Raw genomic sequence first — 19,431 nt, forward strand, 5'->3', positions numbered from 1 at the left:
CGTAACATACGTAGCTGCTACATGTATAACAGTAGACCGCACACGTGTAATGAATATGCATATTTAGTCATCATGGTACTGTCTACGTATTTTACGTAGCTTGCGTGCTAGAATCAGGTGACTGGGTCCTTACGTACTGGCATGGGCTACGTAAGATACGTAGCTGCTACATGTATAACAGTAGACTGCACACGTATAATGAATCGGTATATTTACTCATCATGGCACTGTCTACGCATTTTACGTAGATTGCGTGCTAGCGTCAGGTGACTGGGTCTTTACGTACTGGCATGGGCTACGTAAGACCCGTAGCTGCTACATATATAACAGTAGACCGCACACGTATAATGAATATGCATATTTACTGATCATGGCACTGTCTACGTATTTTACGTAGCTTGCGTGCTAGCATCAGGTGACTGGATCCTTACGTACTGGCATGGGGTACGTAAGATACGTAGCTGCTACATGTATAACAGTAGACCGCACACGTATAATGAATCGGTATATTTACTCATCATGGCACTGTCTACGTAATTTACGTAGCTTGCGTGCTAGCGTCAGGTGACTGGGTCCTTACGTACTGGCATGGGCTACGTAAGATACGTAGCTGCTACATGTATAACAGTAGACCGCACACGTATAATGAATCGGCATATTTACTCATCATGGGACTGTCTACGTATTTTACGTAGCTTGCGTGCTAGCGTCAGGTGACTGGGTCCTTACGTACTGGCATGGGCTACGTAAGATACGTAGCTGCTACATGTATAACAGTAGACCGCACACGTATAATGAATCGGCATATTTACTCATCATGGGATTGTATAGTAGGTCGTATTTGTATTACAACTCTCGTAACTCGCCTACGTATTCGTAAAGATACGGATATCGTGTAAGTAAAGCCTTTAAAAAAGTAGAAGGTGTACGTTTAAACAACTCTATATGATAACCAACACATGTATGAATAAAGATGTTTTCTACTTATGTTCATGTTCTGTTGAAAACTACTTAATGTAAAGGTATAAGCTACTTATAAGTAGGAGGTTGAACTGGATAATGTACCCGAATATGTATGGGTAATGGTGGCAGCTACTTACATTCAAGTTCCTTAAACAACTACGTATTGTACGGGTATAACATACTTGTTACGTAGGCGCTGACATTATACGTACAAAATTCCAATGCCCGTACGCAACATTGTGTATCTCCTAAACGCGTAAGTAGCTTGCACCATTAAGCAGTATGCGGCAGCTGTATTAAGTATGCTGCACCCGTAGTAAGTAGCAAATTGCAAGCTACTTACAATTTTTAGCTTCATAAGTAGCAAATTTTTCTCAGTGCACTGTATAAAAGAGAGGCGCGCTTTAAATACCTACACAATTAGGTACATAATACATAAATGATTTTCTTTCTGGGGGAAGATATAGTGTCAGGCGTGGCTCACTCCGCGATTTCGTCGCTTTGCTACAGGTAGCTAAAAGTACATCCCTTCTACACCAATTTTGGTGGCTAGCCATAAGCCGCGCGTGCTAATGGCCATATCTGTCCTGATCGTAACAGACGCGTTTTGTTAGAGAGTGAGTCTTCTGTACCTAGTACTATTATTTATTCTTTGGTAGTGTGTACCACGATTTACTTACACACGTGCGTAGCTTAGTATATAATGGTATTAACGCGTTATTTAACACAGAGTAAACCTTATATTCAATACTAAATGGTTATCATTCATCGCCCAACATCACAGGGCGTACCTCGAGTAAGTTACGTCTTTATACAGGTCATACTGAAAGTTCCTATAACCTCAAAAAGTAGTTGAACTGTAGTAGATATGTACCTTACATTTTTTTTATAATTTGTTTTCTTAACATACAAATTTTGTTTACGATGGATCATTATGAAAAACACGCGGCCCATTTTTCCTCAGACACTTTTTAGCTTGTTCCGATTCTAAAATATAAATTAATTATTCACATGTTTTTCTTTCAAAACAAAGTTTATTAAATATTTAGATTAGGTGTAAAATGCTAGCAAAGTCAGTCATTTGTTTCTTTTTGCAATGTCTATTGAATGCTATTTTAGGTGTGACAATGTCAGTGGTTGTAAAATAAATATGAACATGACTCATTCATAAGAACAACGAATGTTTAAAGTCACGAACACGAGAAATTAAAAACCGGACATGTGCGAGTCGGACTCGCCCACCGAGGGTTCCATACTTTTTGGTATTTAGAATTAGAATTAATTTATTCGTAAGCACAAACAATCGGTACAATACATTACATTATATAAAAGAAAACATAAAATAAGATGAAAGTGCCACGAAATGGTCCCATCTCAGCTGATCTTCCGATGAGACCATCAAGTGAGAAGAATCACGGGAGGTAACAGACAAGAAGAAAAAAGACATAGAAATAACATACAGTAAACAAATAGTCAAATAAGAAAAAAAAAACAAAAATAAAAGTTACACTTGTTGTTATAGCGGCAACAGAAATCTGTGAAAATGTCAACTATCACGGTTCATGAGATACAGCCTGGTCACAGACAGACAGACGGACAGCCAAACGGACAGTGGAGTCTTAGTAATAGGGTCCCGTTTTTACCCTTTGGGTACGGATACGGAGCCCTAAAAAAGCTATGTTTACAACCTGCCTTATACGGTATTGTCACACAGTTTTTTAGCTGCGTTTTAACTTTTTTTAACATTCTGCTATTTGGACAATGGGGAATTTTAACGAGAATTGGTTATTATTACCGACCTAAGTTACCTAAATAGGTACTAAGGGATACTAGTGCTCGCCATGCTAATGCCCAATAGATGACACCTTGCTGTCACCTCTATTGACAATGACTTACCTAAGTTTCAAGATGACATGTATGTATTACTGGAACCGCGTCGAGCACCAGTACGTTTACCTTAAGTCAATGCTGCCAAACCCGTCTGCAGGAAACTCCATATACGAGCGCTTATTTAAAACACGATTGTTAACTTCATCGACAAAGCAGCGAATGCTTTTAGCTGAGCAGTCAAATCAGGTGGGCTCTAATTCCTGTGGTTAAAAAAAACAGAAAAATACGCTCGCGTACCTACGGAATTTCACGCAAACGGATTTGAGGCCGCATTGATCATCAAATTTTGTCAGATATAAAAATCCGAAGCACGATAAGTGGTCGCCAAATAATTCTTTAAAATAAACATTACACCGGCCATGTTTCAACACCCTAAGTGATACTTTTCTGATGTTAAGCAATTTATCGTAAGATAGAGTAATATACATTTATAGTGAACCAAAGGCATTTTTCACTGCTCATGTATTTTGGCCAAAATATCAATTCATACCTACTATTTTTTAATCATTTCCGTGAAATTACGATGGAAAATAATGATGCACTAGATCTGTAGGTACTTACACAGATTTTTAAAGACGCCAATAATAACCACCGATTTTTTTGCAAATATAAAATAAGTCCTATTGTCCGTCTGTGCGTTACTATCGTTCGAAAGTCCACCCAAAAAGAAAGTACGCCGCTAGCCAAAACTAGTACCAGTTATAATGTTAGGGCAAAAGATAATGTGATCCGCCATTTCTTACGAGTATAGTTGAGGAGGCGGTAGTATTGACCGCTCGTGTCACTGGTCATTTTAGTCATTATATTTAAGTGATAAAGTTTTTTTTTACAGCTGTGAGTGGGAAGATGGCGACAGCGCTCAATCTTAAAAACTTCGCCACTTGGGATCTTTCGAAAAGCAAATGTGAGTAAAATATACATAGCATGATATAGTAAAAATATAAGTGTACTTAAGCACATAGTTATACCGGAAATAAATATAGAGTCAGACCAAGAGAAGTCTGCAGCGGATTTGATAGCCCACTCAGTGCAAGTATTATTTTAAACGTCAAATTTCTATGAAATTATGACGTATAAATAACACTGGCACTGCGAGGGCTATCAAAATCGCTGCAGACTTTTCTTGGTCTGACTCTATATTTATTTCCGGCCCGTCCAAAAAACAATGCGTTTTTTGGACGGGATTTATGGGATTTGAAAATTTTGTGTAAGTAGGTAAACTAACCTAACATATTTTTTTTCTATTTCGTAGTTCAGATTCAGCGAATTTATTTACTAAATTTAATAAAATATCTAAGTATACATAATAGTAAAACTTCTGCATAGGTATAAGCATGGTATAATAATATACTCCGCCTGGTACTCCATTCCCGTCTTTTCTAGGTTACCTAACTGACACGGGCCTACGTCATCATGCGACAGCGCTATATGATAATATGCGATAGCGCTATATATAGCGGCCATGTTGTTGTGACGTAGGCCCGTGTCACTCTGGGAATGGAAGACCATGTTTTATTAGACTATGGGTATAAGTAGATTTCTACGAAACGCCCACCAATTTCAATGTCAATTGTTTTTTATGTTAATTTATATATGCTATTGTTTTGTATTTCAATTAAGTCTAGTCTATACGAGTATGTGTGTGTGTGTTTCAGTAAAAATGTCATGTAGAACTACCACTGCCTACTACTAGAATTCTTACTTTAGTGCTATTATTATACAGGGTGATTCAGGAGACGTGAGCAGGACTAACACTGCGCATTACGTAAATTATAAGCAACTGTTTCGTATCAGTATTAGTGAGGTTAACGGTAATTTTCTAGTCGTGTTGAAAAACAAAGTTATTAATTTCTTTACGACATGCATGGTCACCCTAAAATTAGAATACTAAACTACCGATATTCTGTGTCAAATTGAATGTCATCACGGTCTGGTTACTTATGAAAACTCGTATCTCACTCAAGAATGACAGTTTTTTTCTTCGTAATCAAAATGCTGCCATTACGGTTAAAGAGGTTTTGTTTATTAATTAAATCTTGTAGGGTGGCCGTGATTGTAGAGAATTAATTTGCCCTCACCAAAAAGTTAAAAAATAGGAAAAAGTGTGGTTGTTTCACCTAAATACGACGGTGATCGATCAATTATCAGTTACTGAGTGTGCAGGATTAGTCCTGCTCACGTCTCATGAATGACCCTGTATATCGTCAAGTGACAAGCAAAACTCACTAAGTAATATCAAAAAATTAAAGTAACAATGCACTTTATTACACTTGTAACACGGTTTATTGTCCAATAATTTCAATGATGTTAGTTAGTGACTTTTGCTTGTCACCCGACGATATAATATATGAATTCTCTCATTTTAAACCGTTACTTATAACAATATAAATTAAGTATAAAATACCTAGCTAGTGATATATATCACTAGCTATTTTATACTAAAATTATACTTACTGCTATAACGATAAAAAAGGACCTGACGAACAACATTTTAAATAGACTTTACCTATATTTTAAATATAAGGTAAAAATAATATTTATGTATCTTTTGTAGGTATCCTTTTAATTTCCTGGTTTTAAAGAGATCCCCTTAATCAAGTAACGCATTTGTAATTTGTGGGTGTTTGTTTGTTGTAGGGTTGCAAATAAATAAATACATATTTGGAGACAATCATATGTACACAGATCGACCTAGCCCAAAACTAGGATTGTACTTTGTACCAGGCGACGATATACATATTTATGTAGATAAATACATACTAAGATACGTACAAAACATCCACAACCCAGGAACAAATGTTCGTGATAAACTCATATATAAATGCCCTGCCCGGGAGTCGAACCCGGGACCTCCTGCTTCATAGGCAGGGTCACTACCGACTAGGCTAGGAGGCCGTTACGTAATTCAAGTATGCACGTAATCACAGTTGGTTGATCTTGCAGTTGTTTTTATCAAAATCTAGCCTTGGTTTTTTCATTTTTGATCTTTGTCCTTTACGGACGATTCACATTAGACCGGGCCGTGTCCGGGTCGGAGCTTCCGAAACTTACTATTCTATGACATGACACGCGATCACGTGATGCTTTCCATATAATATATTTGTATGATGATACAGATATTTGTTCCTGAGTCATGGTTGTTTTCTATGTATTTAAGTATTTATATATTATATATATCTTTGTCTGAGTACCCACAACACAAGCCTTCTTGAGCTTACCGTGGGGCTTAGTCAATTTGTGTAAGAAATGTCCTATAATATTTATATTTATATTTATTTATTTATTTATATAAAACGATGCGCCGGACGCTCCGGGTCGGACACGGCCCGGTCTAACGTGAGTCATCCTGTATTTTTAACTATGAGTTTTTACATACTTAATCCAACTGACAATGGAGGGAGGGTAATGTCTTCATGTCTAAAGGACATCATGTGACTACTTTTTTTGTTCTTTGGTACTCTACCAATAGCTCTAATCAAGACGCCGTGTGCCTGCTACACTGCCACATCTCAAAAAACCGTTTTTTCGAGAAATCGCGTCTCAAAGTTGTGAGAGTATAGTTCAGGGTGTTTAATAGGATCTTACTCCTTTAGTTTTAGGTCTATGAATTTAAAATTTAGCGTTTTTTACTCGGAATGATATAACCCTCCTTATGACCACGCCACTTTTTAAAAGAAATGTATATTTTTTAAGACACAAGGCCCGAAAGGCAGGTATTTAGAGTTGTGGCCGTATTGCAGACACGTTTTTTAAAGATTTTGGGATGCGGCCAAATTTAAACACAAAATTATTGGATAAATGCAAATATAAATAAAAACACCAAAATAGTTAAAATCCCTTTATTTTATCAACTTTGATAGGAACAAGATCACTGTACGCGATAATATGTGTAACTAGCTTATAATCAGCAACATTATCTCATTATTAATTTCTAGGACGCAACTCAAAAGCTTCATTTAAAACGTGTGCTATATAGCCACAACTCAAAAGGGCCGTCAGGTTCACGTGCGAACGCCGCGGGAGCAGGCGGCAGACTGGCAAGTGGCTGTATTGCAGGGAATCATCTGACAATTTATGGTCAAATCCATAAGGCCACTTGTGAGAAAAAGGCTCTTAAAGACCTTTTATGCTATGGCTCTCGAAATAAGGTCGTAAATTGAACAATTTTGAATACGAATCTGCAATAATCCAGAAAATTAAAATTTTTGAATTGTGGCCGTATAGCAGGCACACGGCGAAGATTGCGAGTCGGACCCGCACCGGAAAGGTTCCGTACGCCCTTCCCGGTGCGAAAATGCAGTATATTTTAGTTTATCATTACTACACATCGGTAACTCGTGGCATTTAGGTAGCACTTAAAAGATTAGTTTAATTAATTCCTTTTTTTAGTGGTTTCTTTTTCTCGACTCGTGTAGGAAGAACATTGTCACATCACTAGTCTGTTAGAAACTATCAAGTGCCACGAGTTACCGATGTGTGCTCATCACTAATCTTTTAAGTGCTACCTAAATGCCACGAGTTACCGATCTGTAATCATTACACATAATTAAAGGTATGATTTTGACAGTTCGGTAAAGAGGTATTCTTAAAACTAAACCTAAACACAAAATAGTATTCTATGGAGGTTTCGTTTCCAGTTCCGTTCCGTCCGAGATGTATGCGCCAAGGGTTATCTTATCGTACCATAGAAAATTTTAATTTCGCGCGTTCTTCTACTGAAAAAGTTGTTTGTTTGACCGGCAAAGAAATTTTTTTTTTTCGTAAAATTCAGCCTACTTAAAATATTTAATTTAATCTATATTTTTGAGACACAGCTCACTGAAAGACAGACGGACGGACAGCGGAGGCTTAGTAATATCGTTTTATTAGTAGAAGTTCGTGTAAGGAATCCTAGAAATGTTGCACTTATCTTTTTTGCAGAAAATCACAGAGATAAAACTTTAAGTAAATAAAAAGATTTCCACATCTTAACATTAATCGTTTAAATTAATTTGCTTTAATATATAAAATCGTTAAAAAGTATAATTTTTTATTTCTTTTATTCGAACGAAAAAAGTGTTTTTGAGTGTCCCACATGGTGACGGAATGGAAAAGACATAAAATATATGGACATATTTCTTCTTTTTGATTCAAAAATACCCAAAGACTAATAGTTGTTCTTAAATAATGAATCGGACGTTGCCAATGTACTCTGTGCATCTTCGTAAGTACCCAATTACCATCACCTACATGACACTGTAGACCTTATGCCCGTAAGTACCCAAGTACCATCACCCACATAAGGTCTACAGTTACCTTATGCCTTTTGTGTTAGGAGTGTTGCTGTTTGTACATGCAAACTTCCTAATCATAAATGCGAAATTCTAGGTACATTTTAAGAAAGAAAGAAAATATTTCACTTAACGCCACAACAGAGAAGGAAGACACGCAGACATAAACAAACATTGAACGCTAGAGTCAGTCCATGAAAAGTCTACAGCGGATTTGATAGCCCACGCAATGCACGTGTTATTATAAACGTCAAACTTCTATGAAATTATGAAGTATAAATGACACGTGCACTGCGTGGGCTATCAAATCCGCTGCAGACTTTTCTTGGTCCGACTCTAAAATATAACCGACTCAGCATAATTTTTGTTGGCTGTTTAATTTTGTTTTCAAAATTTACTGATTCTATAATTTTCAAATTAGGTATACATTGTATTTCCAAAAATTTAATACTGATTTTCATATCTAGGATAACTTCTCATAGTTCTCATACTAACTTTAATTGAATCTAACAAACTAGCAATATTTTATATAAAACTTTGTAAGTATATTTAGTAGAAGGGTACCCCCTTCCCTAAATCTTTTAAATATAAAAGTCAACATATACATAGATAATTAATTATAACGCTCAGCCATGAAATTTATAACATTCTAATGACAATTTACCATTCAACTATGAAATTTAAGACATTATACTATAAGTACTTCAAACTATTGTAGGGCTCCATTAGGAAAAAAAATAGGAAATAAAGCTTAAAGGGGGAAGATGGGGTTAAAAGTATAGTAATACATACCTAAATTACCGGGTTGTCTAGTGGTCAGGACATAAGCTGAAGAAGCCAGTTCGATTCCGGCTTCGGCCACTGGAGGGCTTGGTCACTTTTTCTTATATATGTCATCTATTTGAAATGATAACAAATTTTTAATGTTTTAGATGAAGAAATCGACGAGCTACCCCTCATGCAGAGCCCCGGCCCTGTCCTCATGATCCTGGCTGTATACCTGCTCTTCGTGCTGAAGCTAGGCCCGGCCTTCATGCGGAAGAGGCCAGCGTTCAAGCTCACGCGCACGCTATTTGCATACAATATGATACAGGTGGCCATTTCGGTGTATCTAGTACAAAAGGTAAATGTCAAGAGCGGGAATGTGGCAATATTAGCCAATTCAAACTAACATTTGATATCAAAATGATATCTCATTCTAAATTATTTGGTTTTTTTATACCACATCGGTAAACAAGCATATGGCCCTATGGCGTCCATAGGCACCGTAGCCTAAGGACGCCTGCAACTCCAGAGGTGTTACATGTGCGTTGCCGAACTTTTAAAAACCTGTACACTCCTTTTTTGAAGAACCCCATACTGTATGTAGACCCTCGAGAAAACTTCGGAAGGGAGCTCATTCCACAGCCGGAGCGTTTGCGGGAGGAAATTCCTCTTAAATCGCACAGTACGCGACCATTTAGGTTCTAGGGTGTGAGGGTGAACACCCTAGAACCTTGTTCTTGCACTTTACACTTGCGCCCATACATGTACCACCACGCGATCGTTGCGCCATTTAGGGTCCTAGCTAAATTGGTTGTTTAATACTTACGCTATATAATTTCCAATTTAGCAAGAACCTTAAATGGCATAACAATCCCGTATGGTGACTGTACAAGTGTACAAGTGAAATGCACACGCGAATGGTAACTAAATTACATTATTTAGATATCATTTTCCTGTCATAGTGGATGTTCGAAATAACCTCCGGAACAAGTTACAAGACCCATCGGGATAATTTTAAAATACGTTTTTGGCAAAATTTTCATTTTTGGTACAATCTTTTATCGCTGACTGTACTTTTCTTACGACAGACAACTAATACTCATCGAGACGATTCTAAAAACCCCTAACACAATTAGGTTGCGTTGTTTCATCACAGAGTTCCTATGGCCACCTCCTGTCTCCATCATCAGATCAGTTCGACAGTACCATATTATTGTATTGTCATCAGAACTACATACAGCTGCCAATTTTCATGACGCTACGATCCTTGGAAGATGGTTAAATTAGTTACCTTAGATTCCATTACATAGTTAGTTACATACAGGTCGACCTAATAATAAAAGCTTGTTAATAAAAAAACTTGTTAAAAATAAGTTTTTGGCAAAATTTTCATTTTTGGTACAAGCTTTTATCGCTGACTGTACTTTTCTTACGATAGACAACTAATACTCATCGAGACAATTCTAAAAACCCCTAACACAATTAGGTTGCGTAGTTTCATCACAGAGTTCCTATGGCCACCTCCTGTCTCCATCATCAGATCAGTTCGACAGTACCATATTATTGTATTGTCATCAGAACCACATACAGCTGCCAATTTTCATGACGCTACGATCCTTGGAAGATGGTTAAATTAGTTACCTTAGATTCCATTACATAGTTAGTCAATTAGTCATACATACAGGTCGACCTAATAAAAGCTTGTTAAAAATTACCCCTTTATTGAAAGTATCCCAATCCCAATGAACCATATTTAGTGTTTTTGGGCTATTTTTTCTCTATTTAGAGAACACTTGGATTAAAAAAATAGTGACTAGTATTCATACAGAAATTTTGAGTCCGTTTGCTAATGGCGTGAAAAAACGTCTGTAAATAAACAAAAATGTGGTTATATTTTTTAAATTAAGTTGAATGAATGAATGAATGTTTCTTTATTCAGGCATAATTACAATCATAATTTTAAAATAAAAATACAATGAATTTAAAAATCAATAATAAAAAGGCAAGAAATGTAAAAATAAATAACTGTAAGACTTATGTAACTTCGTATGTGAAAAAGTTTATTGTGTAGGTATTTCAATGTTTATTAATTATATGGTACAAACTGCCGCATTTCGAAGGAAGTACTATATTGTCATAAATATTAATTCTTAAGTTCATAAACTATAAATTGAAATTAATTCGAAGTCACGAAAGTGTGTTTATGGAGTGTATTATGAATTTATAAAATGTATGGCAGAGTGGGTTGTGAAGGTACCTAGCATTCCTGTGATGCCCTAGATACCGAATCAGAGTCAACAATGTGTTATGGTAAGGTTTTGATACGACCCTGAAGACCATTTTGCGTCACTTACTCTTTTTACAAACTTTTATTTAGTTTCACCTGTCCCGTTGTCTGTCTGTCTGTCTGTCGGTCTGTAATCAAATCTTGCAAGTTAAATTTGATCCACTTCGCGTATTCCGATTGAGCTGAAATTTTGCATACATACGTAAGTCGGGCGACAATGCAATGATTATGGTGTCATCGAGCTGATCTGATGATGGAGACCGGAGGTGGCCATAGGAACTCTGTGATAAAACAACGAAACCTAATTGTATTGTTGTGTGTTTGGGGTTTTTAGGATTGTCTCGATGAGTATTAGTTGCCTGTGGAAAGAAAAGTACAGTCAGCGATAAAAGCTTGTACCAAAAATGAAATTTTTGGCAAAAACTTTTATTTCTGTTTTTTGTGTGTCGTTGGCGTATGTGTCGTCTCAGTTTTAAGTCCTGACTTAAACCCCCACCTGACCCCAACTGTCCTCACTGAAAGCCATTTAGGATGACTCACGTTAGACCGGGCTGTTTCCGGGCCGGGACTTCCGGCGCATCATATTCTATGGAAAAAAATCACCTGATCGCCTGTCATGTCAGAGAAAAGTAAGCGTGAACGGACATGGCCTGGTCTAACTAGTCTAACCTGTTCACTTTAAAAAACCGGAAACGATGTTTTCCCATACAAAAAAATCAATGACTCAGGACTCCACTCTTAAGGGAAATTTTTTTAGGAACTGCGGGTCAAAAATTTTGATTTGACCTCTAGTAAGTATACGTGTGCCAAATGGCTAACCTGATGTACATCGATTTGCGGTTTTTTCTATGAAATTGGGGTCGTACGGCTGCCGCTAAACGTGAGTCATCCTTTATGCTGAGTGGGGGTCTTATTTTAGCATCCAATGTATTTTTATGTCTGTATGTCTTCTTTTCTATGTATATGTATATGTTGTGGCGGTAATTAAATGTATTTTCTTTCTTTCTTCTTCATTTACGCTGATTGGTGCATGTGAACTGAAGTGAAAGACGCGCGTAATGGCTCCTCTACACGATGGGCCAGCGCCGGCCACTCCAAGGGAGGTATTTATGCGTTAGAGGGAGCAAGTGATATTGCTATCTTATTCTACCGCATGGCTGCGTCCCTTCGTGTAGAGGAGCCATAAGATGCGCACCAATCACCACCACGATCATCAAGGTCATATCAAAACCAGGTCAAAACCATATCAAACAAATGGTTAAGTTAGAATCGATCTAATAGTAACCCACATAGGGCCACTTGCATTGCACCATTCCACTGACACGGGGTTAACCGGTTAACCCCGGGTCAGTGGAATGGTGCAAGTGGCGCTTATCAGTGCTGATTTACCAGACTTTTTATTATAGTCACGGTGATTTTTTTTCTTACAGTATTTTCGAGCAATATTGGAACTCGGTCTGGTGCCTAGAAAATGTTACATGGCTAACGAAAGGCTAAGAAAGGAGGTTTGTTACTTTTTTTCTTCTATTTCATTAAGTAACAAGTTCACAGAAGGTATCTATGAACCTATAATAATTTTATTACGCTGAAGCGATCGACATCAAAATCAAAGTGATCTGTTAAGATTCACGGCCGTATTCGAACAATGAGATACGTCAAATACTAGATATTGAAACATTATGGATCGGATATGTCAGTGTCAAACACTGTCAATATTATTTGACGTATCTCATTGTTCGAATACGACTGTTAGTTAGTGGAAACCGTTATCTCCCGAAATGGAAATTTCATCAAAAAAGTACCTATTGTTAGTAGCTATTCTTCCCTCTTAAAGGTCCCAAATACGTCCAGTACCTGTAGGCAAATTGAACATAAACTGCACTGGACCCTCAAAACTAAATATTTTCAGATCGTCTTCGGAATCTGGTTATACTTCGTAGCGAAAATCACAGAGCTTCTCGACACCGTCTTCTTCGTACTCAGAAAGAAGGACAACCAAGTGACGTTCCTCCACTTATACCACCACTCCATCATGATGGTGGGGACTTGGGCGTTCTTCAAATACTCGCCATCAGAAACGGTGGTGTTTATCGGATTCTTGAACTCATTGGTACATGTGTTCATGTATATGTATTATGGCTTGGCAGCGTTGGGGCCTAAAGTGGCCAAGTATTTAACTTGGAAGAAATATATGACTACGTTTCAGCTGGTGGGTATACTTTAATTAAGATTTTTGATGAGTTTTTTTAGCTTAAAACGGTTGGAATTAAACGAAAAAAGTGAATCTTCGTCATTTTTTTGTGCCTCAGTGTGATACTAACCAGGTGACCAAAACATAGACAATTTTTTTATTGCGGCATACTTATTGTTGTTAATGTTGTTATTGATAATTTTAACAAAATTTGCGTTTTTGTATTTTGAAGATAATACGTTTTATCTTAGTTAAATTATGATTGTAGTTTTATTTTTTATGACATTTTTTTAACGATGTGTAAGTAAGAAAATTAGTCAAAAAAATTTTTGTCAACTTATTTTTTTTGGTCACGCTTGATTTGGAACTGGTTTATAGCACCAAATTTCTTGGAAAATTAATGTGCGGAAAACCATTTGAAAATAATTATAATTTCAGTACTTAAGTAATAATGACTTTTCTCTGCGTTTCATTTAATCCGGACTAGGTAATTCCAATAACACTTGTTTTCTGAGCGTTTCTTTTATTTTTTGCCAATTTATACCTATTGTGACCTTTTTTCCACTTTTGTGTTATTTCTACTCAGAATCACGAGCTTTTTCGTTCCTAATGGGATAAAAAAGTGTCCCAGAGTTTTTTCCATATTGTGTTACCATTTCCCCATATACTTTGTATGGCCGGTAACAAAAAGGAAAGTTTGATAAATATATGGAAATTATACGACACTTTTTTCTCCTATAAGGATGAAAAGGGCTCGCGATCCTGACTAGAAATAACACAAAAGTGGCAAAAAAGGTCACAATATGTAACGTCCCACGGGTAAAGGTACCTTATGGCGGTTGGCGCTTACACTATTATTAACGCCGCTCCAATATTATTGCGGCGCTATGCGACGTAAGCGCCAGCCGCCATAAGGTACCTTTTGTCGTAGAACGTCACATACACATTTTTGTATATATGACTACTATGTGACAAAAAATAAAAGAAACGCTCTTCTTAAATTTATTTTTCCTTTTTGCAGGTACAATTCGTCTCCATCGTCGCTCAATACCTTATCGCAGTAAAATTGTCAGAATGTCCTCCTTCTAAAGGAGTCGCTATATTCATAGTTTGCAACACGTTATTCTTTCTAGTCCTTTTCGCCAATTTTTACAAGCAAAGCTATGTTAAGAAAAACTCAAAGACTAGGGTTAATGTTAGTAATCCTTTAGGTATTTGTATGATTCAAGAGAAAGATGTTAAAGTGCAATAAGAGTCCATCTATGCTAACTGTGCATCGACTTGAACAGAAAGAACCTAGTGTACATTTCTTTGTATAGCATGACGGACATGCATTTTGTATGGCATTTTGAACAGCCCACCAAGAGGGATGTTTTGGAAACTGATACAAAATAAATTTCAAAGTGGAAAAATTTCTGTCTTGGGTGAGACATGAACTCACGGGCATCTGGGTCGATACTCCAGCGCTCTGCCATCTGAGCCACCAAGACCTCATCTATAGCCAGCAAATCTTTCCACCATATTACAGGTCAAGGGAACCCTAGCGACATCTACCTTAAGAGTGTTAAACAGTTCTTATACCGGAGTTCCAAGTTACATTGGAAATTCACCAGTTACTATGTGCTACCCATACTAATTTTATTTTTCAGTTCAAGTCTCACCCAAGGCAGTAATTTTTCCACTTTTAAATTTATTCTAAGCTTAATTTAATAGCATAGTTCGCAGACGTTTCTGTTTGTTAAAAATTAAAAGTGATACGCTAACGAATGAAGTTTACAACAACGTGTCATTATAAACGTCATATTTTCATTTTGACTATAATGACGACATTCCTATACTTTGTAATTACAAATACTATGCAAAGTTAGCATGGTTAGACTTAAATCGAATTTTTATAATAGCTTTTGAAATTACCAGTATATTTTAAGTTTTAGGGCCAGTTGCACAAAAGCGTCTGTCAATGGCGTCTTATTTCGTTAAAATTTGATATTGAAGTTGGTGCAACCCACCCTTAGTGATATCAAAGATATATGTAACTCCGTATAAGATAAATAAAGTCTAAGCAAAAAACGTGCCTCGGAAATCAAGAAAAAGTCATTCTCGAATAGATGGCGCCATACCTTTGGCCTATTCTCGGCTAGTTGGCGTTGACTACACCGTTTGATATTTAACAATTTTAACACATATCAGTGAAAGAACATGGGTCAGTATGGAACAATAAAAATTAAAAATTAATTAAAAAATAGGGCTTTCAATATTTGTTTACACTTATGTGGGTTGTTACTTATATTATTATAAGTTACTTCGGGTAGTTCGTTTAGGGTATGTGGTAACAAATATTCCCATCGTCGTTTCCCATATGTATTAACACACTTTGGTAGGACAAGTCGAGGCAAATAGGATAACTTTCGTAAATGTTGAGGTCTACAGTTTTTGTTTAGACTTCCTAGGTTTATAATCTCCTCATTGATTATTGCCATATCAATTTTCTTGTGTATACTAATAATTATACAATATTGTAATAATTCTTCATGGCTGTCTATTTTTCCTCTTACATTATTTGGGATTGTATTATAGATTCACTTTCTCGGTAGCAGTCCTGTATCAAAGGCTCTCTATTATTATTGTAAGCGCCACTTGCACCATCCCACTAACCCGGGGTTAACCGGTTAAACCGTTAACTTATCAAATTGTACTGGTAACCATGGTAACTCTAGGTTAAAGCGGTTAACCCCGGGTTAGTAGGATGGTGCAAGTGGCCCTAAGTGTTACTAATGTTACTATTATTTTAAGTCTGATTAGTACATTTTTAATTATCATGCTCAATTATTATAAGTCCAAAAAACGTTTAGTAGAAAATTTATCATCATCATTACAGTAAAAGTGTGATAATTTTTAAAATAAATGTATAAAAACTAGCTGTGAATATGCTATATTTAAGTAAAAATCAAATTAAAACTGAATGTCATGAAATGATCTGGTTTCAAAGAATAAAAAGTATATTAGAAATATGTTATTTTCTATATTGTTTCATCGCCCCAATACCTGTATTGGGCCTGGCAAAGGCCCTTTCTCTTTTTTATAAGTATTATTATAAATATTAGGATATAATACATAAATTGACTATGCTCCATTAAGAAGGAAGAAAGAAAGGTAGAGGTACACACTGAATGAATTCGATCACATTCCCTCTCTGTGCGGTAAAAAAGTACAGTCAGCGATCATACCTTGTTCCAATAATGTTTTTTTTTTGTCAAATACATATATTTTTTTAACTTATCATTGTCTGGGTCACCCGGGAATGTGATCGAATTCATGCAGTCGCTAACGTAAAATTACTTTAAAAATGCGTTATTTTATTTTTGATCGAACTATTTGTTGACTTTTTTGGTAAAACTTACTAAAAATATAATGACACCGTTGGCACCCCTGGCACGCACAGCCGTCTTGCTCAGCGAGAGTCAGAGAACGGGGCCTTGAAGCAGGGAGCGAAGAATATGTAAAAATCCTACTTAACCTTTACTTTAGGTGATCTTTAACTTGTCGAATGTTAACACTGTATATTTTAACGTGAACAAGGCAGAAATGTTTAAACATGCTTTTTATGCACTGCGTATATTGTACATATTTTCACAGAATATTTACACACGGTTATCACTCGACGTTCAGGGTGCTGACATTATTTCAACCCGGTGTTACACACGTGTGAAAATTTCAAATAGTATACTGCCCTTGTGGTTTTTATGTAAAAGAAAATATTGACTGTTGTAAGCAGACTTCGGATTCTAGGGTTTGGGTATCAAGTCAAAATGGATTTCAAGAGTTCAGAAAATGGTCAATGTAAGTTACTCGCTATTATATTTCTTATATCATCAGTACGTATCCATTTGTATAAAATGTGGACGCACTTGCCAGTTCCATAAGGTGTATAATTCGGATAATTCCTTATAAGTAGTTACTTACTTAAAATTATCGGATAATTCCGAAAATGGACTCTAATATAATAAAGGGTGATTTTCGGATTTACCCGACATTACACAATAGTTATTTGTACAACAAGAGATCAAAGTTTGATATTTCTTCGAGTGCTTATTTTGAGTCCCGTGCAAGCGAAAAATTCTATAATAGATTCACGAGCGTAGCGAGTGAATCTAATTTAGAATCTTGAGCGTAGTAAGGGATTCAAAAGCGCACGAGATGTAATTATAACTTTGATCTCGTGTAGTACACAAAATTTTTCACCCTAAGCAGTGAGAACATACCTAGAGGGACAGAGGTAATAGAACCCAAGTATATCGAACTTGTATTAGACCCCGCATGTTGAAATGACATTTGACTATAAAGGTCACTTGAATGTCATTTTGTCTCACTCAGTGAGCAAAATCGCATTTTGCTCACTGAGTGAGACACACGCAATGAGCAAAATGCGATTTTGCTCACTGAGTGAGACAAAATGAGTCAGTGAGCAAAATCGCATTTTGCTCACTGTTTTTAAGAAGCAAAGTACCCTTGTTCGAGCTGCTGAGGTGAAAATAATATTGTCTGTCTATACTAATGTTTGTTTATTTTTTTCTTTGTTTTTATTGTCTGGTACTAGTTGTCGTTGCTAGCGAGTAGATGTTTTACATACATTTTCTTATTTTCTTTGTATACCAATTTTTAGCCATTAAAACTACCAGACATAGATTATACACGTTACGTACTAGTACATGCCAAGTTGCATGTAATTTAAGCATGTCGTTTTAAAATGAGAGCGTGACTACGATTGTATGGAGGTGGCTAGGTTTTGTGACTTTTAATGGTAGATCTTAAGTTATCAACCTTGATTTGAATTTCTGTATGCAAACCTTTAATGAAAATGTGGGGAAAAACCGTCTTCACGTGTACACGTTGTGTTCAATTTTGAATGATTTGTATGAATACTTATCAATATTTGCTTATCTACTTATAATCCATAGTGGGAATTACATTAGTCAATCTGTGTATTACTTCTTCAAATATACAGAATGATTCACGGAGACGTGAACAGAACCAACCCTACACACTCAGTAAATTATATAATGGATCGTTCACAATCGTATTTAAGTGAAACAGTCTCAATTTTTTCCCGTTTTCCAACTTATTGTTAAGTAAAGGTTAAATTCTCTGCCAATGTGGTCACCCTACAAACACCCCTTTAACCGTTATAACAGCACTTTGATTATGAAGAAAGTAAAGTAAAGTGGTCACACTTGAGTGACATATTTTGGCAGTACCAATTACACGCAGTAGCACATAAAAACACACCAGCTGTGCGGGCTCTAAGGCTGTTGAACTTGCTTCTGTCATGGTGTCATGGGCACCGGAATGTGATATGTTTGCAAGTCGATGGATGGTTGTGTGTCAGATGTATACGGTACTGTGAGATGATCAAACATCGGATTCTAGGGGGCAAATTGTATGACGGATGGGGATCCCGTCATACAATTTGCCCCCTAGAATCCGATGTATGGAGATGATGGATGAAAGTTGATTGTGATCTGATTTTCCTTTGTATAAATACATTACGTAGTCTATAATCTGATGGGTACAGTGATTTGGTTTCGACTGTAATGCTGTATATTATGTGTTCAAATAAATAATAAATAAATACGGCGTTTGAAAAATAACTAGACTATCAATGGACTATCATTGATGATTCAAATTGAATTTGACCAGAATTTGACACAGTAGGTATACCGGGTGTGGCCTGTAATATCAGCAAAAAATTAAACTGTAGGCTGTACTCATCATACTGACCAACATTTGTTCAGCGACTTTTAATAATAACTTGTGGTTTGATTTTTAATACACTTTAAAGTTTATTCTAAGTCGCAATGTATTGCGAATTTTGTTATGTTTCAGGCGTGACAAGCAACGTCAATCACAATGATATGGCGTGGCGATGGCGTCCATTGAATATAATATTTATTTTTTATGAAAAATAGGGAGTCTAAATACTTCATAATTTTTAAAAGTTGTTGAACAAAAGTGTCACCGTTTGAGGAGTACAATCTATGTTTTAATTATTTGCTCGTGTTACAGGC

The 19,431-nt window shown here is 36.4% G+C and overlaps 1 protein-coding gene across 1 annotated transcript; it reads left to right on the forward strand.

The window, feature by feature from the left end:
* Positions 1 to 3,692: 3,692 nt before the first annotated feature.
* Positions 3,693 to 14,618, forward strand: LOC134793871 (very long chain fatty acid elongase 7-like). Its single transcript, XM_063765585.1, has 5 exons — positions 3,693 to 3,757; positions 9,056 to 9,246; positions 12,606 to 12,680; positions 13,085 to 13,384; positions 14,388 to 14,618. Exons 1-5 carry the CDS (start codon positions 3,700 to 3,702, stop codon positions 14,616 to 14,618), a joined length of 855 nt encoding a protein of 284 aa, XP_063621655.1. The 5' UTR covers positions 3,693 to 3,699.
* The last annotated feature ends 4,813 nt before the right edge of the window (positions 14,619 to 19,431 follow it).

This window comes from Cydia splendana, chromosome 9, assembly GCF_910591565.1.
Source record: "Cydia splendana chromosome 9, ilCydSple1.2, whole genome shotgun sequence".
NCBI lineage: Eukaryota > Metazoa > Arthropoda > Insecta > Lepidoptera > Tortricidae > Cydia > Cydia splendana.